At 34.0% G+C, this 17,118-nt stretch overlaps 1 protein-coding gene across 3 annotated transcripts; it reads left to right on the forward strand.

The window, feature by feature from the left end:
* Positions 1–673: 673 nt before the first annotated feature.
* On the forward strand, positions 674–17,074 carry LOC102630320 (calcium-transporting ATPase 3, endoplasmic reticulum-type). Of its 3 annotated transcripts, none has more exons than XM_006472255.4 (34): positions 674–887; positions 988–1,038; positions 1,159–1,192; positions 1,734–1,751; positions 1,956–2,092; positions 2,813–2,887; positions 3,110–3,155; positions 3,888–3,947; positions 4,050–4,130; positions 4,427–4,512; positions 4,739–4,840; positions 5,325–5,378; positions 6,235–6,336; positions 7,249–7,307; positions 7,407–7,551; positions 7,842–7,949; positions 8,104–8,256; positions 8,485–8,589; positions 9,160–9,356; positions 9,760–9,871; positions 11,016–11,114; positions 11,206–11,351; positions 11,477–11,534; positions 12,138–12,230; positions 12,774–12,824; positions 13,005–13,136; positions 13,567–13,668; positions 14,137–14,191; positions 14,791–14,876; positions 15,024–15,172; positions 15,243–15,348; positions 15,444–15,497; positions 16,223–16,271; positions 16,579–17,074. In XM_006472255.4, the coding sequence occupies exons 1-34, from the start codon at positions 855–857 to the stop codon at positions 16,644–16,646; spliced, it is 3,006 nt and encodes a 1,001-aa protein (XP_006472318.2). In that variant the 5' UTR covers positions 674–854; the 3' UTR covers positions 16,647–17,074. The 3 variants fall into 3 exon arrangements, with proteins under 3 accessions (XP_006472318.2, XP_024952176.2, XP_024952178.2); XM_025096408.2 differs by having other exon boundaries at positions 14,818–14,876; XM_025096410.2 differs by lacking the exons at positions 14,137–14,191; positions 15,243–15,348; positions 15,444–15,497; positions 16,223–16,271; positions 16,579–17,074 and having other exon boundaries at positions 14,818–14,876; positions 15,024–15,160.
* Positions 17,075–17,118: the final 44 nt, after the last annotated feature.

Here is a 17,118-nt window from a genome sequence, read left to right on the forward strand (position 1 = left end):
TGGGTGTGTTTTCCTCTATTGTTCTTAACTTCTTATATTCGTTAAAATAAATTAAAAATATTATGTTGCCATGATAATGAAAATATTATTAATTTAATTTAATATATGATTGAAAATTTTACAGGCCCAGTCCAAAATATTGTCTTCTAGTCAATCAAATTTTCCAGTAAACCCCAAAGTACAGGCCAGTCCACGAGTCACTTTTACACTGTCTCCCGTGCAAAGTGTGCCGTCAAGGCAATTGAGCGTTTAAGAGTTATGAACTGAACTGCAGCCTAAGCCCCCAACTTAACTTTCTTTAGTGCATGTTTCATACGATTTTTTTTAATTATTATAAGTATTTATTTAATTTTATAAATTTTTATCAAAATTTATTTTATTTAATTATTTTTTAATAAAAATTTTAAAATTTAAATAAATTATTGTATCTCTATTAATAAAAATTAAAATTTTAAAAATAAAGTTTTTTTTTAAAAAAAATATTAAAATATTTTTTATATATTTAATAATTTTATTTATTTATAATATAATTTTAAAAAATTTACATATTAAAATAATTTTATAATTTTTAATAAATTTTTTTATTAATAATTATATAACTAAATTTTTTTAATAAAAACTTTATTGATAAAAAAATTTATTAATAAAAATTCTGCTTAAATAAACGCAACTTTTTTAAAAACTATACAAACGCAGCCAACATACAAGGTAGATCTCAAGAGTTCGCGAAGGAAGGAAAAAAAGATGAAAAATAGACACAACTGATCAGTGTTACATGATAATCGAATAGGATGTTAAACTAACTAGTCTCTTGGTAGCTTCTTGTTCTCCGATTCAAAGATTTTCATTTCTCAATGGAAGACGCGTACGCCAGATCTGTTGTTGAGGTAATTCACTTCTCTCCACAAATTTGCACTTAAAAAGTCGATCAAAATTTAATTTAACGATACACTTGAAGCAAGCTAATTGATCGTTTCGTTTCATCAGGTATTGGATTTTTTCGGAGTGGACCCTACCAAAGGTCTCACTGATTCACAGGTATTCATTCTTATTATCATAATTATTTGTTTTGAGCTCTGAAGTTGAATTGGCTGCATGTTATTGATTTTTATTGAAACTTATTGTGGAATAATTCACTTCGGTATATGTTGTTTGCAGGTGGCGCGGCACGTTAGAATTTACGGTAAAAACGGTATGTTTTCCCATGGGATTCTGTCTTTGGCAGAATTTTTCGTGAATGCAAGATAATATTACTTGGTTGTAAGCATTGTTACACTGGCAGGGAGTGTCTGTAATAGTTCTAATTTCTTTGCTCGACCCGACTCTAAATGTTACTATTGAGAAAGTTAACTGAACCAATACAGAATCAAGCACTGCATTATATGCTGCTACTCTCAATTGTCAGTGATTCGATTAAGTACCAAAATTTTATCCCACCAGATGGTGTATGTGTATCTTAAGTTACATTTTCTTGTTTTCTCATACACATTTGTGTTTTTCTTTCTGGGTCCGTAGAAAATTTAATATAAGTGTATATTTTAATCCATCTGCTTCTGTTTGTGCGATGCCAAAAATACATGATGTATCCTTCATCCTATCATGAGTCAGTTTTCTTGCAATTGCTTAATTGGAAAACAGTATGGTGTATGACAAACATTTAGTTTTCCTTCCAATTTATTTTTCTTCTAATTTGCTTTTCTTCTTGTCTTGCATGCATCTTTTCCGGTCCACAGTTCTGCCTCAAGAAAAGAGTAAGCATATGGCACATACTTTGCTAATCTCTTTCTGAATATTTTCTTCATTGCTTTGACAATAATATTCATTCATAAGAACTCTTGATTTCCTTTCAATGTAATTAAAAACTTACATGCATATATTTTTCAAAATATTCTGTCCTGTTAAATACACTTTATGGTGCTAAATCTTATGTATTTTTCTTATTTAACTGAATTCAGGAACTGCATTCTGGAAGTTGGTTTTAAAGCAATTTGATGATTTGCTTGTGAAGATTTTAATTGCTGCTGCTGTCATTTCTTTCTTTTTGGCTCTGATTAATGGAGAGACTGGCTTAACAGCGTTTCTTGAGCCTTCTGTAAGATATTTGGCTGCTTGCTTGTGCTTTTTTCCTTATAGTCTACAGTAATAAGTATTTTTTTAATAAGAAATTAACTAACATAAAAATGAATGTTTTATACTTCAGATGTATTTGTTTACAAGTGTTTTAACATGCAAGTTTTGATATTTGCTCTTGGCTTTTCATGCTGTTCCTTTTTGCTGCTTACTTGGGTTACACTTACACCTTCTATCTTTATGATTGTGTTTAACTTGGAGATTAGGGTTTAATTTTCAAAAAGCATCTCAGCGCTGAAATTGGCAAAATTTTGATTATTGTCTCTTGCTTTATTGGTGCCTAATTGCTTTTTTTTTTCCATAGTTAATTTCTGTTATGTGATGAATTTGATATATTTATCCTGTTCGGGAAGGTGGAAAAGGGTGCATGATACTTTAATTTCTCAGATGAAGACTCTGACGAAAAACAAGTAGGCCAGGCTTGAAATTGCTACTTATTATTGAATTATTTTCATCTGATGCATGATCTTTTCTTCCTTCATGATACACAAAAAACAAGCTGATATGATTGGATATGTGCTGGTGTTTGTAGGGACTTTTGGCATGCCTGTTCTGCATGTGCCTGACCGGCATAGATGTGACTTATATATGAATTTAACTGTTACCTAAGTTCATGTCTACATGCTGGTCTCCACTCTATGTTCTATATTTTTCCTTACTGATTTTGTCATTATTTCTACAGGTTATCCTCCTCATATTGGCTGCCAATGCAGCAGTTGGGGTAATTACAGAAACAAATGCCGAAAAGGCCCTTGAGGTTAGTTCTGAAGTAGAAAGTTCCAAACTAACAATGAATTACTATTTTCTTTTTAAATGTACCATTGAACATAAAGATAGATTACCATAGCAGCTTTCTTTTTTAACTTAACTTAGATTTTAGTTCTGTTACTTTTATTATTTGTATTGGAAATTTCTATGTTCCCAATTTTAATCTTCTTTAGTTTGGTGTGGAAATTGTATCCTCCTTCTCATTTTGTAGGAACTGCGTGCTTATCAAGCTGATATTGCAACTGTCCTGCGAAATGGTAAACCCATATTTATAGAAATAAGTCAATGATTCTTCAAGCACTATGATGATGTTGTTACTTAATGCTTTGAATTGTTGTTATTGCTGTTCTTCAACACCCTCTCCCCCCCCACCCCGGTAAACAAAAAGTTTAGTTGAATGGTGATTAGGAACTCTTCATCTGGTGTTGTCTGCTTCCTTCAGTCTGCTTGAATCTGTTGCTGTTGCATGCTTCTGATCTAGTTTAAACTTTAAGTTGGTTTTGTGCAAACTGTTTCGCGGTCAACTCACCCTTTTTAGTTAGTTCTCTCTTTTGCCTTATAATCAATGGAAAGGTGCCTCGCAGTTATGATATCTTTGGAAGTGCTTTCATATATGTCTTATTTTATATGTTTAAATTTTGAGGTAAAATCACAAGTTGTACACTATCTTGCATGCATTCTAAAGAGCATTCCTCAACTCTGTCATTTTTTATCTTTCACAAACATATCCAACATTGGTTTCATGGATTTATCAGTTTCTTTAGTTTGTTGTCATATTATTTGTGATCTTTATCATGTTTCCTTACATTTATATGTACTTTTTTGGTTTTTCTCTCTAGGTTTTGGACGATATGTGACACCTATTTCTTCATCATTTAATACACTTTTTGGATCTTTTTTTTTTTAAAAAAAAAGAAAGGGAAAAAAACAACCCACACTTCTGTCATTTTTCTGTCAATCACAGTCTAAATTGCAAACTATTGTTGCAGGTTGTTTTTCCATTCTTCCAGCAGCAGAGCTGGTACCAGGGGATATCGTAGAAGTTAATGGTAAGTAGATCATGTGCAATTAATTTGACTTATATTTGTAAGAAGTTCAGAAGATGGTAACAGGACCTTTATGGCTATTTTTTATTCTCTCGAATCAAATAGTGGGATGCAAGATTCCAGCTGATATGAGAATGATTGAGATGCTGAGTAATCAGTTGCGGGTTGATCAAGCAATTCTTACGGGTATGTCTTTTGTATATTTAATCTTGTAATTGAACTCGATTGCCAATGCTGCCTAATACTATGACACTAATCATCCTAAAAGAAGGTGATTGATCCAATATTCATACTTTGACATTTTTGATTAATTTTAGGTGAAAAATGTTTTGTGCATAATTATTACTTGCAAGCATGATAACCTCTTTACTGTTTCACTTTTATTTTTAAGTACTTCTTTTATTCTGAAATTAAAGTGAGTGCAAAATAATTGGCACATGAAAATTCTTGTTCATCTCATGATCATGGTTCAATAATGGTAGGTGAGAGCTGTTCTGTGGAAAAAGAACTTGATTCCATCATAGCGACAAATGCTGTATACCAGGACAAGACAAATATTCTTTTCTCGGTAAAAGTTTTGTTATCCCGTTGCTGTGAATATTCAGATACAGTTGCTATGCTTATGTTCCTAGGAGTTAACAGGATATTTGTTTCAACCAACGGATATGATTCACTGTTTTTGGACAGAAGGGATGCTAAGAATCCCTTTAGAAATGGGTTTAATTGGGGATATTTGTTTCACTGTTTAGAAATGGGAATTTTCAGAAATGAGTCTAAAATATTTTGACTGCCAGGGTACGGTAGTGGTTGCGGGCAGGGCAAGAGCCGTTGTAGTTGGAGTTGGGGCAAACACTGCCATGGGCAGCATACGTGATTCAATGTTGCAGACAGAAGATGTAAGCAATGTGGATTTCACTCTTTGTTAGTATTTCATTTGCAGGAAGTATCCTTTTAAAATTTCCTTCGCATTTGGTTGTTCCTTTATGTTAATATTCTGTACTATTTGATTGCAACTCCGAAACTTGCTTCAAAGGTTTTGTATTTGTTCTCATATCAAGGGATCTTTGAAATTTATATGGTAACTGGTATGGATGTTGTAGAAATCTATTTGTGTCAGATAGATAGGCTTTTCTGATGGGATATGTCTTGGCTGTATACAGTGTTGACTTAGGCATTGGTGTGTGAATCATTTATTGTCTGTTCGGGAGAGGCCTGAATTGTATGTCATGATAGCATAAGATACAATGGCTAGGACAACCATCTTTTCCTCTTCATGGGGTCTTTCATGATTTTCTAGAATTCCATCAGAAAGGGGAAGTGTAATAAAAAAATTGTTTTTTATATATCTATTCTAATAATTAATATCTACTGTTGTTGCAGGAAGTGACACCCTTAAAAAAGAAACTGGATGAATTTGGCACTTTTTTGGCTAAGGTGATTGCAGAATATCTGCCCTAGTGCTTGTTTTCTAATTATAAATGATAGGGAGATTATGGCTGTTGTAAATTAGACCAGCATACTCAGGGATTGCTTTCTATTCCATTGGATTTGAACTGTTGTGAATTTGATTGCCAGCAACAGATAAAAGATCTGTTGCATTTAGTACTTATTCATGCCTTCAGCCTGGATAAGTTGACTTGTACACTATGAGTTTGAAGGAAACTCCATTTTTTGCTACGCCCTTCTTTAACAGCTTTAGTTTGGGGTTACTCAACACTGTAATAGAGTCAGTTTGACCTAGAGATCTTGTCTTTACATCCTCGGTTCTGCTAATAAAATGTGTGTTCGGATCCACACGTGTGTTTGGATCCACATGACAAGTCCATGTTAATCTAATTCAGTCATGCAGTCATTTTCTATTAGCTTAAGCTTTTGTATCAATGCTAATTCAACAATATTGGACTTCAATATAACTATACCGCTCTTTGCTCTTTGCTCTGTCTGTTGCTAGTTTGTTTTTAAACTTCTTTGACCTATTTGGCATTTCCTGAGTATTCTTGCCTATTACAATATTCTGTAATAAGAAATTGGAAGACTTTTCTTTGTCATTTCTATCACTCATTTATCCTTCCTTTTCTTTTTCCTCTTTTTTTTATTTATTTTTTTATTTTTGGGGTTTAATCCATTAGTACAATATTCAGATTGCTAAACTTAAGCATGTGACAGATTTTCTTCCTTCACTGACTTCTCAGCGTGTTCAGAATGTTCGAGGTTTACTTTATATAGGCAAATGCTTATATTTTCTATTACTTCTGTGTTATGCATTTATGAACATTTGCTGTGTTTCTAGGTCATTGCAGGGATTTGTGTATTGGTATGGATTGTAAACATTGGTCACTTCCGCGATCCTTCTCATGGTGGGTTCTTGCGTGGTGCAATTCATTACTTCAAGGTAGTTCTCAGTGGATGAGGTCTTATTATTTTCTTCTCCATCACATAATAATAACAGTCTACTATTCCCAAATCCTCTTTATCCACTGTAATGTTTTCTGGATAGATATTTGTTTGCATCTTACTGAATGTTTCAATATTGTTGCGTTTGTCTAATATATTTGCTGGTATGTCCATGATTTTTGACGATTTCAAGTGCAATAGGTAGGTGTTTACATTGTTTTGATACCTGGATGGTTGGTTTAAAGATGTTTGGCACAAAGTTATGTTCAAAGTTTGAAGTTGTCTAATATTCGATGATTACTGCATGGGCCTTTGTCTTCAATTGGATGATTAACATTTTCTTTTTCTTATTGTGCTGAAATGTCTACTTTTGAGGGTAGTTTTTGGAACTTGGTCAAACTTGAAGAGCCATATGTTGATTCTCTAGCAGGCCTAGGTTTTGAACTTTGTTTTTGATGAGCAAAGTTGATGATTTGAATGTGCCAGAGGCCTTAATTGTGCATCACTCACTGGATGCACAGATAAAATAAAATTATACAAGGCCAAGTCTATTCTTAACATCCCAGGAAAGTCCTGTCTATTCTGAGTGGACATCATGTTAAAGAATGCATTTACAATTACCTATGAATATTCCCAAGAATCATTTCGTTGAGGCTGCCTTTAGCGCTGAAGTGTTTGTTCTTATCATTGGGAAATTAAATTATCAATATTCTCAATGGGAATTGCATTGGCTCAAATTTTTGTCCCTGAGATATAAGCAGAATGTAAATCAATCATGCCGTATTTCATATTCTTGGCAATAATTTCAAATTTGCATCTGATCTTGTTATGTTATATAGTTTTTGTATTAAATCTTCTTCATCTAGTTTTTTATATCATAACTTGACAAATTGTGCTTTATCTTCCTTAGATTGCAGTTGCTCTTGCAGTTGCAGCAATCCCTGAAGGGCTTCCAGCTGTTGTTACAACGTTAGTGCTCTAAGTTTTATACGATAAATTATGTAACAAAAACAATTAACTTAAATATATGTAGCAAAATAGACATAATTGCTGGTGGCATAAGTGCAGGTGTTTGGCCCTTGGAACAAAGCGAATGGCTCGGTTGAATGCTATTGTCCGGTCCTTGCCATCAGTAGAGACACTAGGCTGCACTACAGTAATTTGCAGTGATAAGACTGGAACTCTGACAACTAATATGATGTCTGTTGCAAAGGTGATAACCTTAAAATATTTATGAACTATATGCCACTGGGTTATGTCTTCTTTCTTCAGATCTGCTATTCAAATTGTGATTTTAGCTGGTAGTTGCCATGCATTGTGGAATATCCTCATGGACACTTGTTTTCTTTAATTCTTGTTTCTTAGTGCTTGAATAATTTAGAAATGTGTTGTTGAAGTTTTTCTTCTATTAACTTTTTCCAAAACTCAAAAGATTAATGGTATTTACTAATTGCAATTAACCGTATGATTTTGTTTAACATTTCTGCTACTTTGGCTTCCCAGATATGTGTGGTTCATTCTGTACAGCAAGGTCCTATTATTGCTGAATATGGTGTGACTGGAACAACGTATGCACCAGAGGGCGTTGTTTTCGACAGCAGTGGAATCCAGGTATTTATTTTTTGATGATCTGTTATTTCCATATGCTGCTTGCAGCCTTGCCTCTCGAGTAAATTGGCTTAGTTGAAGAAAGTTGGAAAAGAGTCGTATCCATCCTTCTGTCTCTCACTGTTCCTTCATCAGTGTGACATTGATCGTTTTGCAGCTTGAATTTCCTGCTCAGTTGCCTTGTCTTCTTCACATAGCTAGGTGTTCAGCTCTTTGCAATGAGTCTGTGCTACAATATAATCCAGACAAGGGGAACTATGAAAAAATTGGGGAGGCTACTGAGGTGGCTCTCCGCGTTCTGGCAGAAAAGGTAGGTCTTCTACTGTCGATTGTGAAAAACTGCAAATCTTACCACTGTTATTTATTCTTTCTCTTCATTTCATCTTCCTCCTATCCTTATTTTCCCTTTTTCCTGGACACTTGTTTTTCCCCTCTTCCCCCCCCCCCCCCCCACCAACCCCCACCCTTCTATTACCTTTTTTGGTATCGCAATTGCTCATTTTAGGGTGCAGTCATATTGGTGTTACTGTGTTTACAGGTTGGCCTTCCTGGTTTTGATTCCATGCCTTCTGCTTTGAACATGCTTAGCAAGCATGAGCGTGCATCATACTGTAATCATCATTGGGAGATTGAATTTAAAAAGGTTTGCTTTTGTAAATTAATTGATGCTTGTTTTATTTTTATCATTACATTTGTTGTGTTCAATGGATCCCGATATATTTTGTGTTCAATAGAGAATGGTTAAAAGGGTTTCTGGATTTGTGTTTCCAGACCTTTTGTCGCTAAGGGATCTGATGAAATCCCTTTTGAATTCATGACTGAACCAGAGCTTTTCATAGCAAATGGTATCTTCTGTTTCGGCAGTTTTTTTTTTTAAATTTTATTGGCACTAATCCTCTTAACCCAAGGAGTGGGTTAATTAGTGTCATATTTGGCTTTTAACCATGAGTCTTAGGTTCAAAGCACGTAGGACCAAGTACATGCTTGAGTTTCATTTGAAAGAAATTGGTTGAACATGAAAAGTGATCATAGATTGAACCTTCTAAATATGGTGTCATAGATTGAACTTTGAAACTAAATCAGCATGGCTATCATTATATTCTTTTTCACTAGATTAGCTTGCTAGTCATACAAGTTCTAGAAATTTGATGATTTTCATGCTTCTCTTTTGGAATTCTCTTGTAATTGCTAAATTAATTTTGATGGCTTGCAGGTCTCTATTTTGGAATTCTCTCGCGACCGCAAAATGATGAGTGTCCTTTGCAGTCATAAGCAGATGTGTGTTATGTTTTCAAAAGGTGCTCCAGAGAGTGTCTTATCTCGTTGTACAAATATCCTCTGCAATGACAATGGCTTCATTGTACCAATGACTGCTAATATTCGAGCAGAGCTGGAATCAAGATTGAACAGGTTAGATAATTCCATATTGTATTCTTAAGCATCTCGTGTCACTTCTCTTTGTTTTTCCTTTCATTTAAAAGCATGCATGAGATGCCTGGTGGCAGTATAACTGCCTTTATAAACCTTTCTTCATTCCTAACAGGGTTGAATGGCAGGTGGGGGCTCTTGCTCTGCACGGCTTGGAAACTATTAAAAATATATGTTTTTGATTATTTCCTCTCTATATATATAGATTGTTGAGAGAACAAAAAACAATACTTTTTCCTTTATTCATTCCTGCCCCTAAATCTTTATGTTCAACTGCATCTGTGCATAATTTCATGCCAACTTAATGAGTTCTAAAGTTTGGTGGTTTAAGGTACAGTTATTTGATTTTTATTTTTTGTCATGTGAACACATGTTTGTGCATCAGTCTTGCAGGAAAAGAAGCATTGAGATGCCTGGCTTTAGCCTTGAAACAGATGCCCATAAATCGACAAACTCTCTCTTATGATGATGAAAAAGACCTTACATTTATTGGGTTGGTATGCTTTCTTTTCAAAATGGAACACTTAATTTATGAAGTTTTATCAAATGCTTGTCATCGCACATAATGCAACAAAATTTTATGTACATGCTTCCTTATTTGTGGGCCTGGCAAAAGTTCGTACAACAAGAAACTATATGATTAAAAATGTTGTTGGGTTCCTTTGGTGGGGGAAAAAAATAAATAAAAAAGGGTTGTTGTGTCTAACCTTTTCGAGACTGGGCGATCTGTTAAAACCCATTTGGTAATTGATCATATTCAGGTTTGGTCTTTGAAAGTGTTTCACTGTTAACATTAATGCATTTTAATAATTTAATTGTTGGAAGATTTTTTTTTTTAAAAGGAAAAAAAAGCAACTTTAAATTGGCTACTCATGTTCTGTGTTTATATTTACTGAAAAAGTCCTGAAGTATTTATGCTAAGACTTGTGTCATTGTAGTGTTTTTATTTAAATGATTATATCCGTAAACTAATGGATTGGGTAAGGGTGAGCATAATTTAACACAATACAATATAATACAAAATAACAACTAGATGCTAAGTAAACAATGTTGTTGAGAGTATCGTGAGTTTCAAAAGCTAAAATGTATATGTTTGGCAAATTTATTATTATAGTGTTGTGACATTTTATATTAACTATAATATACATGAACTTAAATTGTCCACACACATTTTGTTTTGTTTTATTTTTAATAACACTCAAATTTACACCAAGTGAGTATTTTGTATTCATCCTTGTTTTTGTGGATTTGTAGTCCAATCAAACCTTGTACATCTCTCATAGTGTAATATATAATATTTTGCTTCTTAGCCCCCAAAAAAAAATTCGGATAAAGTCCGTAATCCATATAAAATATGATAATGGTTATATATTTGGGTTATGATTGATATGTTGCTTTTGGCTTTCGACCTGCTTTTAAAAACTGTCTCCGCAATGGAGAAAATGTGAAACAAGCAATATAAAAAACTTTTACCGAGAACCTTTTTTTTGAAAGAAATTAGTTAATTTGTAACTTTTCAACAGCAATCTCATAAGGCCTTAATACTTAAAAGGAATATATGGTTCTTTAGTTATTTCTATTATTCCAAGTTATTCCTCAGTCTTTTTTTCCCCCCTTCTCTTTTTCTTTTCATTGACAAAGGTGGGAATGCTTGATCCACCAAGAGAGGAAGTTAAAAATGCTATGCTTTCATGCATGACTGCTGGCATACGTGTTATAGTTGTCACTGGGGATAACAAGGTAATCCATCATCACTGATGTAATTTCTGGCTCTTTTGAGCCCCATTTTTTCCCTTTACTCTTGCGTTTCTAATATGAGACATGACTTCAGTCCACAGCTGAATCGATTTGTCACAAGATAGGCGCCTTTGATCACTTGGTAGATTTCGTTGGTCGCTCTTATACAGCTTCTGAGTTTGAAGAACTTCCAGCAATGCAGCAAACTGTGGCATTGCAGCATATGGCACTTTTCACCAGGTATGTTGAATGATAAGGAATCTTGAGTTCTTTTATTTCATTGCTTCTCTTTGTTGAAATTTTCCATTTTTGATACTTATATGAGTTAAATTTGACGTGTTCTTTTCCTTTCAATGATTTTCTAGGGTTGAACCTTCTCATAAAAGAATGCTTGTTGAGGCCTTACAAAACCAGAACGAAGTGGTACTGTTGTACTTATAATTCGTAATGTTTGCATCATTTCACATTTTTAATGTAACCCCCTTTTTAAGTTGATCAAATTTAATAACCATGAATGATTATTTGAATTTTAACAACCCATAAATACCTCTTTACAGATGTGTCTATAAATACAGAAATTTATTCTGGAAAATAGCAACTATGTGTTTTTGAGATGCATTTATGTTATTTTGCACTGGTACTAGTTTTTATTTTTGTATATCATATTATAAATGTTATTGTAAATTTTATACCAACAATTTAAAATATTAGACGAGTACACCTTGTCAGTCATCACATTTTTTATTCTGTTACTGTCTTCAAAAATGTAAATATTATTTATAATATATAGAAGAAGCTATCTCTAGAATGTAAAATCTGACTGGTCAAACAGGATTGCATACATCTGAGCCCGAATTATTTGGATGGAGTTGTTTAAATTTGAGTTTTTATGCTCTATAGTTCTTTGAAATTATATTTTATGCACGAAGGATTTTGTCTTGTGATTGTCATTTCCATTGTTCTAAACTTTCTCACTGTGCTTTATTTGTCCCCAACATTGTTAAACACACAAAATAAATTTTATAGGTTGCAATGACTGGTGATGGTGTCAATGACGCACCTGCACTAAAGAAAGCAGATATAGGAATTGCCATGGGATCTGGAACAGCAGTTGCAAAGGTAAGATGACTGGTTCCAGGAAGCACTTTAATTTCGTTTTTATTCACAGCAGAGCATCATGGACAGTAATCTGTTTTCATTTGACAGGCATCATATTATATAAACAAAATACAGAACTTAAGTGAATATCTCTTATTTCCCTGAATGGACGCATTTGTGGTGTTGGTTTATTATGGAATTTGTGCGGTCAATCGAATGTTGTGTTCCTCTTATTGTCATTCTCTTTCTCTACCGTTAGTTGTGTTGGTTTCTTAAATATTCCTGGCAAATTAATGTAATGTTTGGCTTTGGTGCTATAATTACTAAACTCTTTTCCCATGCTTTATTTCTGTGTGGTATCAGTTTACTTTAATTTCTAAATACTTTCAGTTAAAGGTCACTGAAGATCAATTGTGCATTTTTTAGACTTCAACTTACAAGCAGCATAACAAGATTTCGATGCCATGCGGCAAAGTTCTGTAGTTGACTTAGCTTTTGCCTAGTACATATAAATTTATTGTTGTCGTATCATTTTTCATATTATCTTTATTGTCGGAGTTGCAGAGTGCTTCAGATATGGTTTTAGCTGACGACAATTTTGCTACAATTGTTGCGGTACGCCATTTTGCCCATATCCTTATCAAAGGAGCTTCATTTGCTCTCTTTTGTTGAAGTTTTGGTGTGCGCGCACACAACACACACACACACACACACACACAGAGTGCAGGACGTTCCCTTCCTCTCAATATACATGGCATTCAACTTCAACTGCTTGAACCCTTTGATCCTGTGCAGGCTGTTGCAGAAGGAAGGGCTATATACAATAACACAAAGCAGTTTATCAGATACATGATTTCTTCAAATATTGGTGAAGTAGTTTGTATTTTTGTGGCAGCTGTGCTTGGAATACCTGATACTCTTGCCCCTGTGAGTTTAATTAGTGTGAATATTTGAGTTTCTTTTTACTCCATTTTATCACAAAAATTGAAGGAACATTAACATTCTGTCAATATGTCATTAAAATATATACCATTTTTAGTATGCATATTTGCATATGCCTAAAAGGTGAATACAATTCAACTCAAGTTTAAATGCTTTGCATAAGTAACATCATCGATGCTGTACAGTCATTGGTGATAAGGCAAGAATTTGATCTGTTATGTTGTACACAAAAAAGTAATAGTTTATCCTTCTGGGGTAATTGTTAATATTTGTCCAATTTTCTACATCTTTATTGAGGTCCCAATTTGCAGGAGTAAAGATATTTCTGGTCTGATGATCTGCCAACAACCCCCCCCCCCCCCCAAAAAAAAACTTTCTTTATTTATCACCAAAAAAATGATCTTTGTGATTTTAGGTCCAGCTGCTGTGGGTCAACTTGGTAACGGATGGATTGCCTGCCACGGCCATTGGTTTTAATAAGCAAGACTCTGATGTCATGAAGGCCAAACCCCGTAAGGTATTACTTGATACATAGGCTAGTGGTAAGCTTGGAAAAGTTTTGATTATTTTATTTGTTTCATACCCTCTTTCTTCAACTATGTTTAACCCTCCATCTGGTTGCTGAGATGAAAGGAGGAAAGCAATTTTGAATTTCATGTAACTGAGCCTGAAATGCATTCTTTTCTATGGTTTGTCTATGGGTACGTAATAAAGCTTAAACTTGATACTTTTTGCTTCATCATACATTGGTTTCTGACGCAAGTGTTCTCTCGGTTTTTCCTCATGGTGGGCTGAGTTCTTGTCATACAGATCCTTCTGGCATTAAAAGCCTACATATTTTTCAAATTCTTACAGCTCGATCTGAAATTTATTTACCATCTACATAATCAAATTTTAATTTTTAATTAGATTTTTTTCTTGGATGAGCAAAATGAAAGTTTATAGTTTCTCATGTTATGCACTTCTTCACACCTTGAAAATGCAGGTTAGCGAAGCAGTAGTCACTGGATGGTTGTTCTTTCGTTATTTGGTAATTGGAGGTAGCTACAATACCATCAGAGCGTTCGATACTTTATCTTTGTGAATTATCTGGATTTTTTTTTCCCCTCTTTCAACTGATTAGAGGTTTTCTGATGACTTTCTTAAGTTGAAATATTATTGTTTATCGCATGATGATTTTTATCTTCTGGAGACCTCATAATGGATTAAGGCAGATTTTTTTTTATTTTAGATTTATCCTTTGCGTTATTGACTTGTGTTAGCTGCGCTGGTCTACCTTTATGCTGACTCCTTATTAATATTGTGTTCTGCTTAATGTCAATGAAAGTGGACTTTTTATCCCGGTAAATTGCTCACTGTTCACAGTTTTCATCTTTGGATTTTAGAAAGTTGAGAAATTGTGTAAAAGTGTCTTTCCTTTTTTTTTTTTTAACTTTTTGAATTTTTCTGTCATCCCATTAAATGTGCTTTTCATTGGGTATTGACTTAACATGTTTGCATAATCAGACAATTGTGACAAGCATGCGGCATTGTTCTATTTATATTGTTTAGTTATCAGTTTTTCCGAGTAAAATATTCTACTTTAAATCTAGGTTAATGACCTTATTTTTTATTTTTTATTTTTTATTTTTTAATGCAGCTTATGTAGGAGTCGCCACTGTTGCAGGATTCATATGGTGGTATGTTTATTCCAATGAAGGTCCCAAGCTACCATATTCTGAACTGGTGAGTTTTTTCACTTTTTCTTTGAATAACTATTTTAATATTAAAGTTGTGCTCGGTACAGAACTAGACTGCTGAGTTTCTCAGATCAAACTCTTAATGTGTCTGTGGATATTGCTTTCAGAATTCTGATTACCACATATACTGCAGATGAATTTCGACTCCTGCTCAACAAGGGAAACAACTCACCCATGTAGTATATTTGAGGATCGGCATCCCTCAACAGTGTCAATGACTGTCCTTGTTGTTGTTGAGATGTTTAACGCTCTGAATAACCTGAGTGAAAATCAATCGCTGTTGTAAGTATGCAGCACTTTCTCTTTTCGTGATAAAGAAAGTGTATTGACACTGACCTTTCTTATCTTTCAGGGTTATCCCTCCTTGGAGTAATTTATGGCTTGTTGCATCAATTATCCTGACAATGTTCCTTCACATACTAATATTATATGTGCCTCCATTATCCGTTCTTTTCTCAGTAAGAGTTTCCTTTTTGCCTTCAGTTTGATCAAATTCAAAACTATTTTTCTCTGTTTCCATTAGGAGTTGATTGGTGTGCTATTTGCACTGCAGGTAACACCTTTATCTTGGGCTGATTGGACTGCTGTCTTCTATCTTTCATTTCCTGTATGTATTATCGCAAGCATATTTACTACACAAGAAAATTTGGTGTTGACTCTGGCAACTTTCCATACGCGGATCTCTTTTGATATCTGCTTTTATAATGAGCTTAAAATAAAATTAACATACAGTCTACATTCAGATCTTAGAATATAGTCACAACACTAAGCTAAGAATGTCTTGTCATATATGTGGGTTGGATGCCTATGCATTTAAAAAACAGTGGGAACCTGAGATAAAACCTGAGATGCGTGTGCTAGTTGATTCAATTAATAAGGTCACCTCAGGTGGTATAAGAAGTCGGAGTTCAAAATTGGATCGCACAAGGTTAGGAAAAGAGATGAATTCATTGGTTATAACTTAGTTCAACCCCGTTTTTTTCTGTTTATGTTGAGTGAAACTGGTAGTATACTAACCCTACTGATTTTTCTTGAATTACTTGTGAATTCATTAAAAGGGAGGAAAGTAACTCAATTCCTTGATCTGCCTGATGGCCTGGAATTGAATTTAACTGAAGATGGCTTAAACCATCTTCTACTAATGTTCTCTTGATAACTGTCGTAGGGGGAATTTGTATATTTATCATGAGATTCCATTGTAAACGAGTCTCACAAACGTTTTATTAATCATCTTCCTGGTGCTATAAATTAGGAATTTATTTATAGTCAGATCTTTATCCTTTTTATGTGTTTTGGTGTGAATTCTAAATTTGAACTGACTACCTGACGCAGGTTATAATCATTGACGAGGTGCTGAAGTTCTTCTCGAGAAAGTCCAGTGGTACTTTTCATTATTTTTGCTTGTACCATAAGTTTCCTTGTATTTGGCTTTTATAGATAGTTTACCAATTGTTGGCACCACATAAAATCAATCATCCATTTGCATTGAAACAAAATGCGTCAACAGAATTTTCTTCCTAAAGTGCCTCAATCAACGTTTATTTAGGCTAATATCAAGGTCAAGCAATATGGATATCATTCAAGTGAATGGAAGGACCTTTCCTTTCTGTGTATTTTGGAAAGAATGAAGTGGTTCAAACTTCAATGTTGGTAGTTCAAATAGTTCATATATGTTCTTTTTGTTGCAGGCATGAGATTCAAGTTCTGGTTTAGGAGGCATGACATACTTCCCAAAAAGGAATTTCATGAGAAGTAAAAAAAGAAAAGGAACTTATGCCATCTAGTACCTTATCCACAAACTGAGTTACACAAGATGGTGGTTTCTCTAACACTTAGTGTCATACTTGAACAGATACCAAGGATCCTCCACAATTTTGTTCTCTTCTGTTTGTCTCCATTGCAGTGATGTAGATATACAGGAGGCGCCCTACAGAATTTCCTAGTATACTAACTTTGGCCTTGCTTTCATTTGTAAGTGTTCTTGTCTGATATGAGGGTTGTACTGAAGAGCAAGATTTGGGGCTCATTGATTAGGCGGATTTGCCAAGTGAGCTTCCTTAGTGTTTTAAAAATCTGCATTATTCTGGCGTTGTAAACTTATTGTTGCTTTGTATCCACGATGCTTTTCACTACCAAGCAATTAAATTAATTAAAAATGAATAAAGAACTGTAATTGTTATAGAATGGTTCCGCCCCACAGCTTCTTGTGAGAACCAAAATTTGAAGTT

The sequence above is a fragment of the Citrus sinensis genome, chromosome 5, assembly GCF_022201045.2.
Source record: "Citrus sinensis cultivar Valencia sweet orange chromosome 5, DVS_A1.0, whole genome shotgun sequence".
NCBI lineage: Eukaryota > Viridiplantae > Streptophyta > Magnoliopsida > Sapindales > Rutaceae > Citrus > Citrus sinensis.